The sequence below is a fragment of the Mya arenaria genome, chromosome 14, assembly GCF_026914265.1.
Source record: "Mya arenaria isolate MELC-2E11 chromosome 14, ASM2691426v1".
Taxonomy (NCBI): domain Eukaryota; kingdom Metazoa; phylum Mollusca; class Bivalvia; order Myida; family Myidae; genus Mya; species Mya arenaria.
The window spans coordinates 6,476,119-6,491,199 of NC_069135.1; the positions used below are offsets into that span (position 1 = coordinate 6,476,119).

Genomic DNA, 15,081 nt, shown 5'->3' on the forward strand with positions numbered 1-15,081 from the left:
GCAATTGCTTGCAAGTCTAGGACAAGAAATTCATTTGAAATAGCCGGTGATATTAATGAATAAATCCACATCTGATTGAATATACAATACATTTTAGTTCTGCTGGCCATAAGCCTGAAGAATTTATGCAATGACGCGGTGTCCGTCATCCGTGCGTCCGTCTGTAAACAATTGCTTGTAAAAGCAATTAAAGTATTCATTTTGATCGTCTTATTAAATCAAAGTTATCTACTAGTTAGATATCCATGAGTGCTTCGTTTTTTTTTAAAACCAGCCATGACTGGATTGTGTCCCTTTTTATCATTAATATTCAAATTCAAGAGAGACAACCTGATTTCAGAGAGTGCATTTTTTGTTTTGTTTTATCTCCCTCGCCCGGAAGATAAATTAGCGGTTAGGAAAGTGGGAGCACACCGTTGAAAATACAGTTTAAGAGAAACAATCTGTACTCAGATATGGATTTGTCAGTTGGTGTTCCATATTGTTTTTGTTAAAGAGGGTTGATTGATTTTCATTTAATTTATATATTGACTTAATGAGGGTTCTTTCGAAAACCAGCCACACCCGCCCTTGCATGCATAGATTATGGGCATTGAAATTACTATAATACTGCTTCTGAACACAACGTGGCTTCAACGTATTCTCTGAATTTCACCAAACTAGCGCAATTATTAAATATTGCTGAGACCTTGGTCCCTTTCGAAAACCAGCCACACCCACATTTAATAACTGGATTTTGACTCTTGAAATTGTCAAAATCGATATAAATTAAATTGTAAACAGAAAAGGACTTCCATTTATAATCCGATGATTACTTTACTTAATCAGTATATGTTGGCGTAATCACGATTCATTTCGCAAACCAGCCAGATACCCGAATGCATGACTGGGTTATAGCCCCTTAAAACTGATCATAGACCTCAATGGCCTGTTGTTTTTAAAAAAAAGCTGATACAAAACTTGACTATGTCTGAATCTAAGTCTAAATATTGACGACAACTTCATGTGCAAATATATGAGCAAATTGATGCATATTTTCATACTTTAAAAAAACTTCCACACGGTTGAACTTTTTTTGGACCATCTTATCCTCGAGCGTAGAAAAAACAATACATATTAAAATCAAGACGGTCAGGTTTACGTGACATGAATGTCACAATCAAAACTAAAATATATATTTGAAAAATAAAATCATGCCTAGACTGACCCTTAAAGCTTTTATTTATAGTTTCGAAATTGATACCAAAATTACTCAATAATATCAGTCGAAAAAGCGGTCGAAACTACGTGCATTGACAAGATGGCTTTACTTTGTATAGTACGCTTGTTGGAATAACTGAGATATGATGAAAAGAATGACTGCACCTCGAATATTGCTTAACTATTGTGAATATGCAAGACAATATTTCTATGCACTCATTTATGGCATTATACTTTGTACAAACAGTTGAGTAGTATCAGGACTGTATATAGTGTAGATGTATTCAATAACTTACTCAATTTTAATTTGACTTGAATCAAACCGAATGCAAGGAAAAATCAATAATTTAATGAAAAAATAATGGAAAACATGAGAAAAACCTCAAATCTGCAGCATGTGAAACAAAGACACGAAACAGTAACATCACAGTCTTTTTATTTTTATGTACACGTACTATAAAACAATAGTTTTATTACAATGGAAGCATCTATAATAACATGATAACACCATTTTCTTGACTATACCAGTATAGATAATAACTGGTTGTTTCAGAGTACGATAGCAAAGTATTTCACAAAGTGAGCATCAAAAACTACATTTCATGATTGGCGTTGCCACTAGTTACATATTTACTCTTGATGTTCAGTAGTTGAATACATATATATTGCCATATTTTATTGAAACAAATACCAGTAAAATATGGCTACTTAAGGCAACTGCATAACATGTTAAATTAATTTGAATGCATGCAATCACTCCATAATTTCATAAAATACAGATGTTTAAGTATCTTATTTTGTGCAGCACAATTACTTTCTTGTATGCGTGCTACATTAATTGTGAAGGCTTTTAAAATATTTGCTCATATTTCTTATTCCATCTATTCCACAGCCTTACAGATCATGTCTTAGTCTATCTTTGCTTGTTCAAATCAAATTTGAACACATCAATGTTGCAGTTGTAGCAAGGGCGACATCTTTCTTCGCTTGTGAAACTAATCCACGTTCCACATCCGAGGCATGCATACCTCTTAAGAAGTTTGACGTTAAAAGCCTCGTATCCATTCTTGATCGTGAAAGCCAAATTAAATTCAACTTTCCTTTCACAACATGTACTAACCTGAAGTTTTGCAGCTTTGGGTTCAAATCTGACGTGTATATCATATTGCCCACGCTTTGTGCGGACAGGATAAATAATCACTGCATTTGTGGTCGTTTCACTTGCTGTTTTCGGCTTTGCAATGACACCAACACAAAGAGCAAGATCGGTTGACATTTGAAAGACAGTGTCTGCGGGGAGTCCCATTCTCGGGTCAGCCGAAACTAACCTTTTGAAGCCTTGGTTTATTTTCCCCAGCCATTCACGAGGTATTGATGACTTGATCACCGTTGCGTGCTTTTTTCGTAAATTACAGCATACTTCATCTGCAATTTCTAAGAATTCTTTGTTTGGTGAAATCCCATCATAACCAAGGCCAAGGAGAGCATTACATATGAATGTGTAATACAAAGCCGTGGCGGTCTTTAAATACTTTTCCCATTTTTGTACTTGAAGAAGGACCTCTTCTATCGAATAATGTCTTGTAAATTTCGTGTGCCGTATTGTTTGCAACCATGCAATCATTTCATTTTCAAGTTCCATTTTCTCTTCTTCTTTCAAACCAGGTCTGAACATTTCGCTGAAGTTGTGCTCGTACATATCAACAAGCTCATCAATTTTGCTGCTGTCGGTTTCTGCATCCAAATAGTCAAAGATGTCGCGTTTTCCATTTTTTACAGTCATTGCCGCTATTTTCAGCCTCCGATCACAGAGTGACATTGTCGCGGGAGAAACTCGACCGGAAAAGTCCATTGCATCAATAAAATGACAAAATATGGCGTTGTATCTTCCGATCATCATCATCAGTGATTTCACATCTTCTTCTTTCATCCATTGATTAAGAAAGCATTCGTGAACAAGCCTTCTTATGGTCACCATATTTGTTTCTAGCAAACATTTTAATATCAAATTTTTTCTGACTTTGCTTGCCCAGTTTTCCCCCATTACATTTCGAATTGCTTCGCAAACTTGAAGACGTATCTCTATGTCTTCGGTGAAAGCATATATGTAAATTTCATGCGTTGGAGGGGTGTTTATCCTACTCTTATGGAAATAGTCGCTTGCTTCATTTGCACACCGAATAACTTTGTTTAGTTTAGCAAGATTTACACTGAAGGTCTTTTTGGAAGCCGAACTTTTCTTCATGACACCAAACATGTGGTATACATGGGCTGCTTCTAGAAATGCTCGGTCTCTGTCCAGTGGTGTTGTTGATATACAGGTTTGTTTTTGTTCTTCGCACAAGCGCACTGCTTCGCGAAAGAGTTTCTCGGCTTGCTGTTCCCCATCGAGCCTACTGTACGCGTAAAAGCGACCAAGATGAGCGTGAAAACTCGGACTTTTCGGAAACGTTTTCTTCAGAGTGTTCAGCAATTCCATTCTTTGAGTAAACAGCGGTGGCCTAGGTGGAATGTCTTCTAAAAGTCGAGACAATTTTGTTCTTTTCTTTGTTCTTTCGCCATCTGTTTTGAAGCTTCGTGCTCTTACAATAAATGTTTTCGTCAAGATATCTCGCACGCAGCTGCTGAGGGTGCTGTTTCTTTTACCGGTATACTTGATAAACTCTGTACATAAATCAAAAAGCTTTTCGCAGGCAGCATCGCTTATCATCTCATTTCTCTCCTCTGCGTTCTCCTTCATTACTGATGTCAGTGTTTGCTCCAATATTTCCTTGGCAATGATGCTGTGGCATATCCGAATATTATCTTTTCGATAAGCGTTTTTATCGCCAACCGCAAATTCTAAAACATTCGAAGGGAAGTCGCCAAGATCCAAAGCAGTATTTGGAGGAAAACCGATCAGTGGAGCGAAAAACTGGCAGGGGATACCAGTATGGCCGTAGTACAGGACAAGCGACAGAAATGCCAAGCACTTTTGATCAGGTTTGAGCTCAATAATAGATTTCCCATTTAGTTGCAAGCAATTTCTGACGTAGCTTACAACTCCACGATATTCATGCATGTAGACAGTCAGACCAAAGTCGTACAAATGGGCTCTTCCCTCTCGGGCCTTTTGTTGATAACGTTGCAATTGCCTTCTTTGCTTTTCTGTGTCACAACAAGGAGAAAGACTTTGGACTAGCTGTGTTGCCTCGCTTTCTGACACTTTATTTGGTAGAAATACTAGCCCATCGCATGTTTTACCAGGTTCATGTGAATACCGTCTAACGTATAAAGTGATTGTGTTGCTTAATCTTTTCTTCAGATAAAAGTCCTCAGGCCCACCGTCCGAGTCCACTAAAAGCAAAAGTGGCAAACCTGTTTGATCGTGAATGTATTGAACTCGCTTTTCAAGAGTGTCATCATCATTTAAAACCATTCTGCTTTTCAACTGGGCGCATGGATAATGAAAATGCATTCTCCACACTACATCCCTGGCCAACGTTGTTCCACCGGCACCTGGTGAATGAAATAGTCTCACATCGGACAATTTGAACTCTTGAAGACGTTTTTGGACTTGTCTCTTCAGTTGGCTTTGGGCGTCCCTTTCTATTACAGCTTTCTCGAAGTTTACATTGTACATTGTAGACCAGTTAATTGTTCCACCCTTGCGAAACAGCGTTAGCTCCTCGGAAAGCTTTTTGTCATCCGGAATGTTACTTCCAAATGGAGCGTTAAGGTAAAGTACTTCAAGGTTTTCAGCTAACCAAGCTGCTTTTTCTTCTTGAATTGCAACTCTGGTGTTCACTTGTCTAGTGTCAGGTGCACATGGTAGTTCTAAGGTAAACCCGTTTTCTGGTCCATAGGTTTTCATCATTCTCGCAATTTGAGCACAAAATTCTCCAAACGGTATATCAAACGAATGGAAATTGTCACCGAAGTCATTTGCCATAGCTTTCAATGGAGTCAGTCCTTCATCTGTTTTAGGAACGTTTCGATCTTTCACAAGTAACACTTTTGGGGAGTCTGTCAGCTCATACTGGAGACAGGTTAAGAATTTGTTCATAAACTGCACAAATTTCTCATTTTCCGGCCAAAGGATGATAACTGTTAATGTTCGGTACTCCAAAAACGTGTCCAGATTTTTGGCGTTTGTCTTGATTGTCTCTTTCACCTTCTTGAACCAGGCGTTGCTTTCTTCGGTTTCATCTTTTTCCAGATCTGTTCTCGATTCTTTTATTTCCTTCCGTCCCCTGAGGAAACACCACCTGGTACTATATTCTGTTAAAGGATCATTGATATCGTCATTCCAACTTAAAACCTTTAGACATCTTCTGTTTCCTAACGATACTTCACATTTATTAAATAGCCCGGTCTCGGGACTGTTGGTATCGAAATCATACACCGCTATCCATGGAAGAAGTCCAAGGGCGTGTGTATGTCGCGAGTCTTGTACATCACCGGTTAAGAGAAGAAAACTGCCTTTTTTGAACCCACTTACTTCTTTCCAAAAGTTAGACAATTCCTCTTCGTTTTCTTCTTCTTTATCTTCTACAAGAACCTCTTCTTTGTTCTCATTTTTGTGACAAGTAATTTCTTGCTTAATTGTTCGTGAGAACCATTGGAAAATAGTATGAAATTCTTTTGAAGATGCCTCTAAAGCCACAGGATGTTTAAGCTGTCTAGTTACAATTTCATTTTTGTTTAAAGCAATACGTTTGGTTTCTAGAGGCAGTTTGATAACACATGGGCTGTCCAAACCTTTGCTGTCATTTATTGAAACTATGTAATACGATTTTGAGTTGTACAGTATTTTCTTCGTTGTGAACGAAGGCATCGTTGTAAAATACTCAGGATGGAAAAGCCGTTTGAAGAAGTCTTTGTCAATGCACCTTTTTACCCCGTGAGGCTTAGAGTCTGTATCAATACCAACAACAATATATGAAAGTCCATCTACAGGCGTATTCCACAAACTTACTATATCAACACAGAATGTCAAAGGATCGGTTTCGTATGTGTTAAGTGACTCGACGTATATAGTTCTTTCATCTTCACCTCTAGAAATCAATGTTTTGAATAATTCTGGGTCGAAATCTTCAAAAGGGAGTTGGAGAAACGTCGAATCAAACAGATCAGCTTCATCGTTTGTAACATCTGGATTTCTCTTCTCTGAAACTGGTTTTGCTGAACGTTTTCCAGATCGCTGTGTATTTACCACGGTCCACTCTTCCTTATCATCTAGAGATTTCATATATTCAGTGGTATTTCGTGACGCGGAGTTATTAGCGGACTCCGTTTTGTGTGTGCTTTCGTATTCGGAAAACGACGGCTTTTCTAACGAACGAGATTGCATCTTTGATGTTGGAACCTTTCTATAAATCTCCCTAAGCGTTACCGCATTGATTCGTTTCTTTTTGTTCCTGTGTAATTTGTATCTGTCTTTTTCTAAAGTCAAGAAGTCTAGCAAAGTCCAACCGCTAACTTTTGAAAAGTACTCTAAACCTAGCATTTTTAGTTCTTTTCCCACCTCCTCTTCGAGTTCTGAAAACCCTAGTGTGCCATTACCTCTTTCTAGAATAGTTGAAACAATTTGAAGACCAGCTAGTTTCTTCGTCATATCATCGACATGTCTTTCTGAAAACACACACACAAAATACACCTTAATATGCACCGTCCGATTTCTGACATATCTGCTGAAATACTTTATCTTGATATATACAATAAGTTAATATGCACATTTACATACACTGTACAAATAAGATGCTGAGTCATGACAAATTAAACAATCACTGCAACATGTTTTGTTTTATTTCATCTGAAAGGATTTGCTGTTAAAGCTTTCACTATACATACACAGGCGCGGTTCGAGAAGTTTGTAGACATGTTTAGTCAGTTTTCAAATCATATGACGTATTTATATAGTATTTGGCCAGGAGGTGTTCAACATCGTCTAGATTGAGCAAAATGCTTAAAGTATTCTTATTTTCTGTCAGATTTTCCTTGTTTTGTCCCCTGATATGCTGCCTATATGATATTCCAGTAAAATGGCAGACCTGATGAAAAATGTCAAACATTGATTGAAATATGAGTCTATGCTACGAATTTAATGATGTCCAAATTCCCTTTAACATCCAGTTTTGCTCCTTTTGCAAAAAGTATCTTATATAATGAATATATAATATGCAATATAAAAAGCTTTAATATGCAAGTATTATTCCAAACTAATCAATTTCAGAAAAATAACCTATTTGAGTATTAGACATCATATAAACAAAGTGATATTGGTTTTTCGAAGAAGTTCAACACAGTGTTTTTTCAGTGAGGTGCCAAAATTGAACTATTTTGTAAATGGAACGAACTGATGACTGTGAGTTGGGCAAGTTAAATTTTCTTCTTTAAATTTTGATACTTATTTATTAAAAAATAATTGCTTCCCCTCCAGCTCAGTTATTGAAAAAATAATAATTCTATGGAAGGTCGAATGCTATACATAGAGACTTTACGTAAATGTAAACAGTCCACGAACTTCTTGAGCAGCCCTTGTATGAGAATTCTTACCTCTCTTCTCACTTGAGTTGTCTTGGTTTTGAACGATAATGTTTGAGTGACCAATCACAACACTGCTACAGTCCATTATGACCGTCTTCGATCCTGTAAATTACCAGTTTAAAAATAGTTTATACTTTCTATACAAAATCTGTAGGCATAAAGCAAGGGTAATTGTGTATACATGATGCACTGATGAAACAATATTGTTGATTGACGGCCTTTTTTTAAATCAGCATGAATATAAAACATTCATCTGGAAAAAATAGGAAATATAAGTCCATATCGCACAAGACCGACTCGACCCGCATGCAACGAGAAGTGATCCAATCCCTAACATAGGTTTTTCTTTTATTTCCTTACCTAAAGTATTTTTTTTTAAACAAAGCTTTTACAAGTTTTCTTCACTAAAGCATTTAAAATCGACGAAAAAACGTATTTTCGTATTGCGGAAAGAGATTTGCGCATGCGCATGCGCATGCGCATGCGCACTAGGATATGATGTGATAAGGAATAAAAAAACCCGGTGTGCAATACATATTTATTTCTGGTTTCCTTATTTTATGTTTAAATCAAGCACGAGTCCAAGCATTACTATCATACGGCGGACATTCATTAGAAGAACGACATTTGGCTATGCATTGAAAATGCTCCAACGAGTAAGAGTTAAAGCCAATGAGTGGAAAATGGACATCAACGGTTAGCAAGGTCTCTTTTTTTCAGAGCTTGTTACGAGTAAAATATAAAAATAATAATGGCGGAACGAAGTTTCACATAGAATTGATATGTGTTGTGTTAAACGGAAAGTTTCTGAACAATTATCAAAATCTGGTCGTCCAGAACATTCATAACTTGCTCGAGTTTAATGTTGACAACGTAAATATCTCACCTTTTGTACATTTTTTTACACATGGTAGTTCAACGGAAGACGCGTTGGAGCATTTGCAACGGATCACAAAATCTTGTGGCTCCAATGATTGCCCGCGTATAATAAATTATAAACATGCAGTACCCAGCCACTTAATCTTTTTGTAATTCATTGAATTCATGTATTAACAATTACGTATCAAGTTTCGAATACCTATTTTTGCTTGATGACTGTCTTCCAATTCCGATGCCCATTTCTGTTTTCTTACGTTGAGCTCAGCATCAACATGTTTCAGAACCGCATCTGCATTTTGCGTAATCCTATATAATGATTCCATTTCGAGCATTTCGCTTTCCGTTGAAAGGTCAAGGTGTTCTGAAATATCGCAATTTTTGTTTAAGTAAAACGTTTTTGATATGAAAGCATAGGTTTTAGACATCATGCTAATCAGAGGTTTAGTTGTGGAAGTGGTGATAAAACTGGTTGTTTATAACATGTTCATAAAAGGTAAAACATACCTTTCTAACAAAAAATATCGAATATTTTGAGTCAGATGTTGATATATTGATAAAAATAAATGTTGGAAGTTAATGTTGGTTTTTACAGGCTTGTTTCCATTGAATATGTGCGATTCACATATTGTAATATAATATGATATGTTTAATAATTATTTAACAGTGAAGATGTCATATAAAATACATGTTACACCAAAAGTTCTACCAATACATGATGTATTCATAAGCTGGTCGGCGTTTCAAAAATTCAAAGCGATTTTGAAAACAGTTAAAAGCCGAGCACGCAGTAACAGTAAAAATAATCACATATTTCTAGAGAGCAATGGTTTATCCATTTAAACAAGTTGTATAATACAGATAGGCCGGGCAAGAACAATTTGCAATTATAAGTGAATGCAAGTGCAAGTGATATACTAGTACCAACTGCAAATTGCTTAAAAAGTATTATTCATATAGTATCATAAGTACACAGGATTTTAATAGTGTATACAAATAATCTGCGATCTGATCTTTTGTCAGCAGTCTAATATCGCTGGTTTGCAGATATTTACGCAAAAATCGGATCATTCCAAGACAAAAAAAGAAAGTAAAAACAGTACATTTGTGAGAGTGCAGCTTTAATGTAAACACAGCAAATGTTTTATGAGCAAAATCTGATAAAATCTTTTTCGTAAAATTTCACAATTCCTTATCACACCAAAACATTTTGTAATGGTTATAAGATATACTCTTGAAAAAGATTGTTTTAAAATATTTTAATTTTAAGCATTCCCCACCCACTTTTTGCCTTGTGGAAGGTCATTAACCGTGATTTTTACGACTTTGATCTTTAAGTTACTGATGACTTTTGATTAGCACATTGTCTTAACATTAAATGTTTTACCCATAAAATGATAAGTTTATAATTCTACAATATTTTACTGTTATTCGTTGTTAGTCTACCTGGTATGGAAGAGAGTTCCTGGCTTTCTGCCATTGTCTGTTGAAATGTGTTCAGTCTTCAGCTTTGCATCTAAAAGCACAGAGCATTTTATGTATAAAAAATTTGGTCGCGACAATAAACAACATTTTTTTTAAAACTAAACAAGTCAGAAATACAGCTATTCTATTCAGTGGACGTATAGTTTGATCATTATTTCACAGTAGTGAAATCGAAAGTAGGGAATTAAGTTGAATTGTTTACCTATAGTATACATAATCCATTTATCTGATTCCTAATAATATAAACGGATAATGTAGACTCCATTTTCATTTAAAAACGATTGTTTCATTACTTCAAATGTTCCACTAAACAAAAACAAACAATGCAAAGTTAATAAACTTTAAACATGGCGTCCAAACAATTATTGTCTGACTACGTAATGATCGATAACCGTTTTCAGAAAATACAAAACTTCACAGAAGGAAATGTACTTCATGTATCACATGCTTTAATTTTATGCGTACATTTTAATACAAAAACATCAACATGAGAAGTTGCAAAATGTATGCCTTGCAGTTATTTCGTTATTTTACTAGTTCTGCATGCTTGCATGTTTGAAAACATACAAATTTAAAACAAAATATGTGTTTCGTTTTCTTCAATCCATGTACACGAGTTTGATTATGACCTTTGACAATACATACATTTTTTACATGTATCGAACGGATAAGAAATGCATGCTTAATTAAAAAGACTCGCTATTGGGTCAGACATCGAACACATAAATTTGTGAAAAATGCGAAGATTCAATAATAAAACATCTTCTAACATTTAAAATAAATTTGATTATTGTTATATTTAAAGAATGTTACAAAAGTGCTCTACCTTGCAGTAAAGCGAATGCTCTATCTTGCAGTAAAGCATTTGTAATGTAATATCACAGTTAGATGTTTGTTCATAAAAATATGTAAAATAACTAAATTTAAACACATCTTTAAAACAACGTTGACTACCTAACCTCTGTGAGCGAAACCTAGCTGAACCAATCAAAACCTTTGCGTGCTATCGTCAACCTTAAGTGATCCCTCTGCCAAATAAACACATCATTATCACAATTAGAAATAATACAAGCTGAAAGCATGGACGTACGCTTTACGTATTTCAAATGGGGTCCGTGGGGTCACCTTTCTTTATTGTTGAGGATACACCAGAAACGGCAGGCACCAATTCATGTGAGTCACAATTCTTAGGTGTATCCTGTAATGAGACCTTAAGTTTCTCCCTTCTTCAATCAAAGCACAAATAACACTTTATATCGTCTTTAGTACAAAGCGACCGGGACTTGCGCCAACAACATTTGCCTTAGAAGCAGACGATTGGCCAATAAGCTATCAGGACGGCCTCAAAACCTCAACCGCACCATTACCACGACGACGACGGCCACCACCATTATCACCATAAAAAAGTCTTTACCATTGAAAGTATAAACTACTGTTTCCATATACGAATGCAGAGTATAGTTAGAGCACATCTCCTGTAGTTCTTCCATACACCGCATATCATAAGAGGTTATAGTAAGTCAAAAATCAGGAATTTAATAACTGTTCCGAAGCAAAAATATCCATTTAACAATGCTACCATTGTTCGGGGGGTAAAATGATCAAAAGTGTTTCGCGAAACTAACACGAATTCTCACTTTGACAGTGGTCTGATTCCATCACCCATAGCTCCACACTTTTTCTTTATTAAGATTTGTTCATGTTATGCAAACTCTCAAAATAACAGTTGGACCCTTTCTTTATGTTTAAATCAACAGTGACCCCTGTCTAGACCTGTTTATATCCGCACCGCTCTCTATATGACAGTTGGCCTCTTTCTTCAACCGCCGCTCAAAACACTTGCCCCTTGTTTAGTTTTGCTTGTGTTCACCACGCCCTCAATTTTACCATTGGCTCCTTTCTTCTTCCGTAGCTCAACACTGTCTTTCAGTTTAGAACTGTTCATTATCTGCCGGTTAATTTATGTGACAGTGGGCTTATTCTTGCTCATCATTATCCACCTTTTTAGACCTGTTTTTCCCGTCTTTAATCCGTAACTCAACACTTTCCAGCTATTTAAACTTCTATGCTCTTCACGCTCTCAATGTTACAGTGGGCTTTTCTTTTTTCATCCGTAGCACCAATCTGTTTGATTTCCTGTTAAGATTTGTATATGTTGAGTCCGCCCCAAATGTTGTCGTGGTCTTCTTCATTCATCCCTAGTTCAATAATGTCCCCCTATTGAGACGTGTTCATGTTAATCCCCCTCTCAATGTTGTCATGGTCTTCTTCATTCATCCCTGGTTCAAGTTCATCCCGCTCTGAATGTGACAGTGACTCCTTTCTTCGACCAAAGCTCAACATGCCCCCCTGTTTAGAATGTTTCATGTTAAGCCCCCTTTTAATGTTGCCATGGCTCGTAGCTCCACACTGACCCTCTTCCCCCTGTTTGTTTATTCATGTTCAGCTGTGGTCGCACGTAGCTCCATACTGACCCTTTTAAGATTGACTCATGTTCACCCAGCTCTTAATAAAGGGGATAGATTGAGTTGAGAATGAAACTAAACAAGACACATACACAGATTATGGAATAAAATTTATGATATGCAAAGAAGATTTATTAATTGGATAGTGGTATTATCCGCCCCCGATTACCCACGATTTGCCCATTTTTTGTCGTGTAATGACAGATGCGCCGTTGGATCGATGTGACCATGCCTTTTGTAACAAACATTTTGCAAAAGCAATTAAATAAAATTAAGAAGTATTAAAGTTTGGTTCACATCTGATCAATTTTTAATTTATTGAAACAATAATAATAAAAAGAATGATCGGAAAATTTCTTCATGCCATTACACCATGGAACCGGTGATATATGAAGGAATTTGTTGTTATAGAAGGCATGAGCACGTGCAATTGTATCAATAACTTTTAGCTTTTAAACATTCAAGTTTCAGTTTGAAATGAGCTTTAAATTACGCGGTTCGTTCGACAGCGTGTTCATTTCAATTCTGTCTAGAACAAAGGGAAGTCACTCGGAATTATAATGAACAGTACTGATTGCAAGTGCGACGTGCACTTGCAGCATTTGTTTTTTATGGCATAAATTCATTATGAATCCTTTTTTAATGTCGTGCAATGAAACAGTTGTTACATGACAGGTCGGTCAACAGTCAAAACCGTTGCCCGAAGTCGTGGTAAAACGAAGTGAAATAAGTGTATACTGTTTCGAAGCTTGTAACTTTCAACACATGCATCCACATAGAGCAATTGTCATTCAGAAAGTTTATTGTCAAGTACTTCAAAAAAGAAATGCTTTGGCTCGACTTGAGGGCTAGAGCTTCATACCACGATAACAATGGCGTTTAATCGCCACGATTTAAAACAAACATACAGACCAATGTACCAGAAGTTGCTTGTTAAAGACAACTCCCGTGCTCATGTCTTCAAACATATTTGCCGTTGGACACATTTTTGTAAGACGTCAGTGTGTCATATGCTTAGTTACTTTCACTAATGTCCTGTTGGGGTTTCTCATGGATATAGCTTTCGTTCACATTGTACATGTACATGCTCTGCGTCCATGTAAACTATTATTTTTATTGCATTAATAGAAAACATTACTACACATGTTACAGATGACAAGTTTTATATTTCAAAAGCATATCACATGTGTTGTATTTATCATATTTTTGAAAAAGTATTTGATGTCTTCATAACAAGCATTTTTATAATTAACTTTACTCACTGCCTGTCTTTGCTCAGTTCTGAAACGAGTCTGTGTCTCTCCCAATGTGATGGAACCGATACCTTGGAAAATCTATAATATGGTCCCTCTAATACTCAGAATAACCATCTGTCTGTCTGTTTGCTGTTTTTGTACCAATGGACTCCCGCTTGTGACCTTCTAAGGTTCTCCATGAATTTGACATGAGAGGGCACTAAAGTAATAATACAATCCTTCTATCAGAATTCTTACAAAATGTTCTAGTGTTCGTTTTCGTCTGAATGAATACGTCTTGTATTTTGTCTATCTTACGTTGACTGCTCTTTCCATATCACTGTTTACATCAACTGATTAACATGCCTTGCAAAAAAGGCAGTTTGTTGCTCTGCTCCTATTCGAGTTTAATGTATAAAATGTTTTTTTTCAGTCTGGTCACATTTTAGATTACAAAAGGTAGCGAATGAGTTTCACTTTTCATGGCCTCTCTTTTGCCATGTTTCTAACGTTTGCGATTCAAAAATATACAATGCTGCCACTAGCACCCTTACCATGTTCTTCATCTGTAGGTCAGTCAAAAAAAAATTCTCTTAATTGAATGAAGAAATCAGTAGTATAAGTTTTTGACAAATACATCTCAACAAATTGGTTCCCTTTTTCATTCGCGAACGAATTTGGTTACGAAGAAGAAGAAAAAAAAACTCGGAACCAAAACGGAAACTGATCTAATTTATGAATATATATATATGAGATATAATTATGAGCATAAAATACCCAATCTCATGCAATATTACCCTGATCGCAGTTTCGACTCACGGAAACTATCCGTATTTATAGGTAATAAATAACAGATTTTAACATTTCAATTAAGATATTGGTAAGCGGCCTTGTGTAGTTGTCCGCAAGTAAACAAGCTATACTAATGTTCAAATACCTATTATTAGTACTGTATATGGCAGACTTCATTGTCATACTTTGATCTTATTTCGTTATATATTTTGAATTCAGTACACTAGCTTTTACGTCAAACTCAATATAAGTTCCCATGTATGACAAACTATATTACAAATATTTGCCAATTGTCTAAGTCTTACGTTTAAGAACTATTGAAGAGTCAAACATTCATGTACTTATACATTTTCATTGTTAACTTCAAATACCTGAATAAAATGAATGGAATGAACACGTATGCCAAATCAACATATGGTTTTGATACGTTTAGTAGCGAGTCCCCAAACTTGTTTATGTAAATACATTCAACAATTCAATTTGATGTTAACAGTACTCTC

The 15,081-nt window shown here is 36.0% G+C and overlaps 1 protein-coding gene across 2 annotated transcripts; it reads right to left on the reverse strand.

Annotated features, from left to right (window-relative positions):
- Positions 1-1,619: 1,619 nt before the first annotated feature.
- Positions 1,620-10,574, reverse strand: LOC128217686 (uncharacterized). Of its 2 annotated transcripts, none has more exons than XM_052924999.1 (5): positions 10,555-10,574; positions 10,051-10,120; positions 8,807-8,968; positions 7,738-7,830; positions 1,620-6,813 (listed from the first exon to the last, which is right to left on the reverse strand). In XM_052924999.1, the coding sequence occupies exons 2-5, from the start codon at positions 10,082-10,084 to the stop codon at positions 2,114-2,116; spliced, it is 4,989 nt and encodes a 1,662-aa protein (XP_052780959.1). In that variant the 5' UTR covers positions 10,085-10,120; positions 10,555-10,574; the 3' UTR covers positions 1,620-2,113. The 2 variants fall into 2 exon arrangements, with proteins under 2 accessions (XP_052780959.1, XP_052780958.1); XM_052924998.1 differs by lacking the exon at positions 10,555-10,574 and adding an exon at positions 10,292-10,457.
- Positions 10,575-15,081: the final 4,507 nt, after the last annotated feature.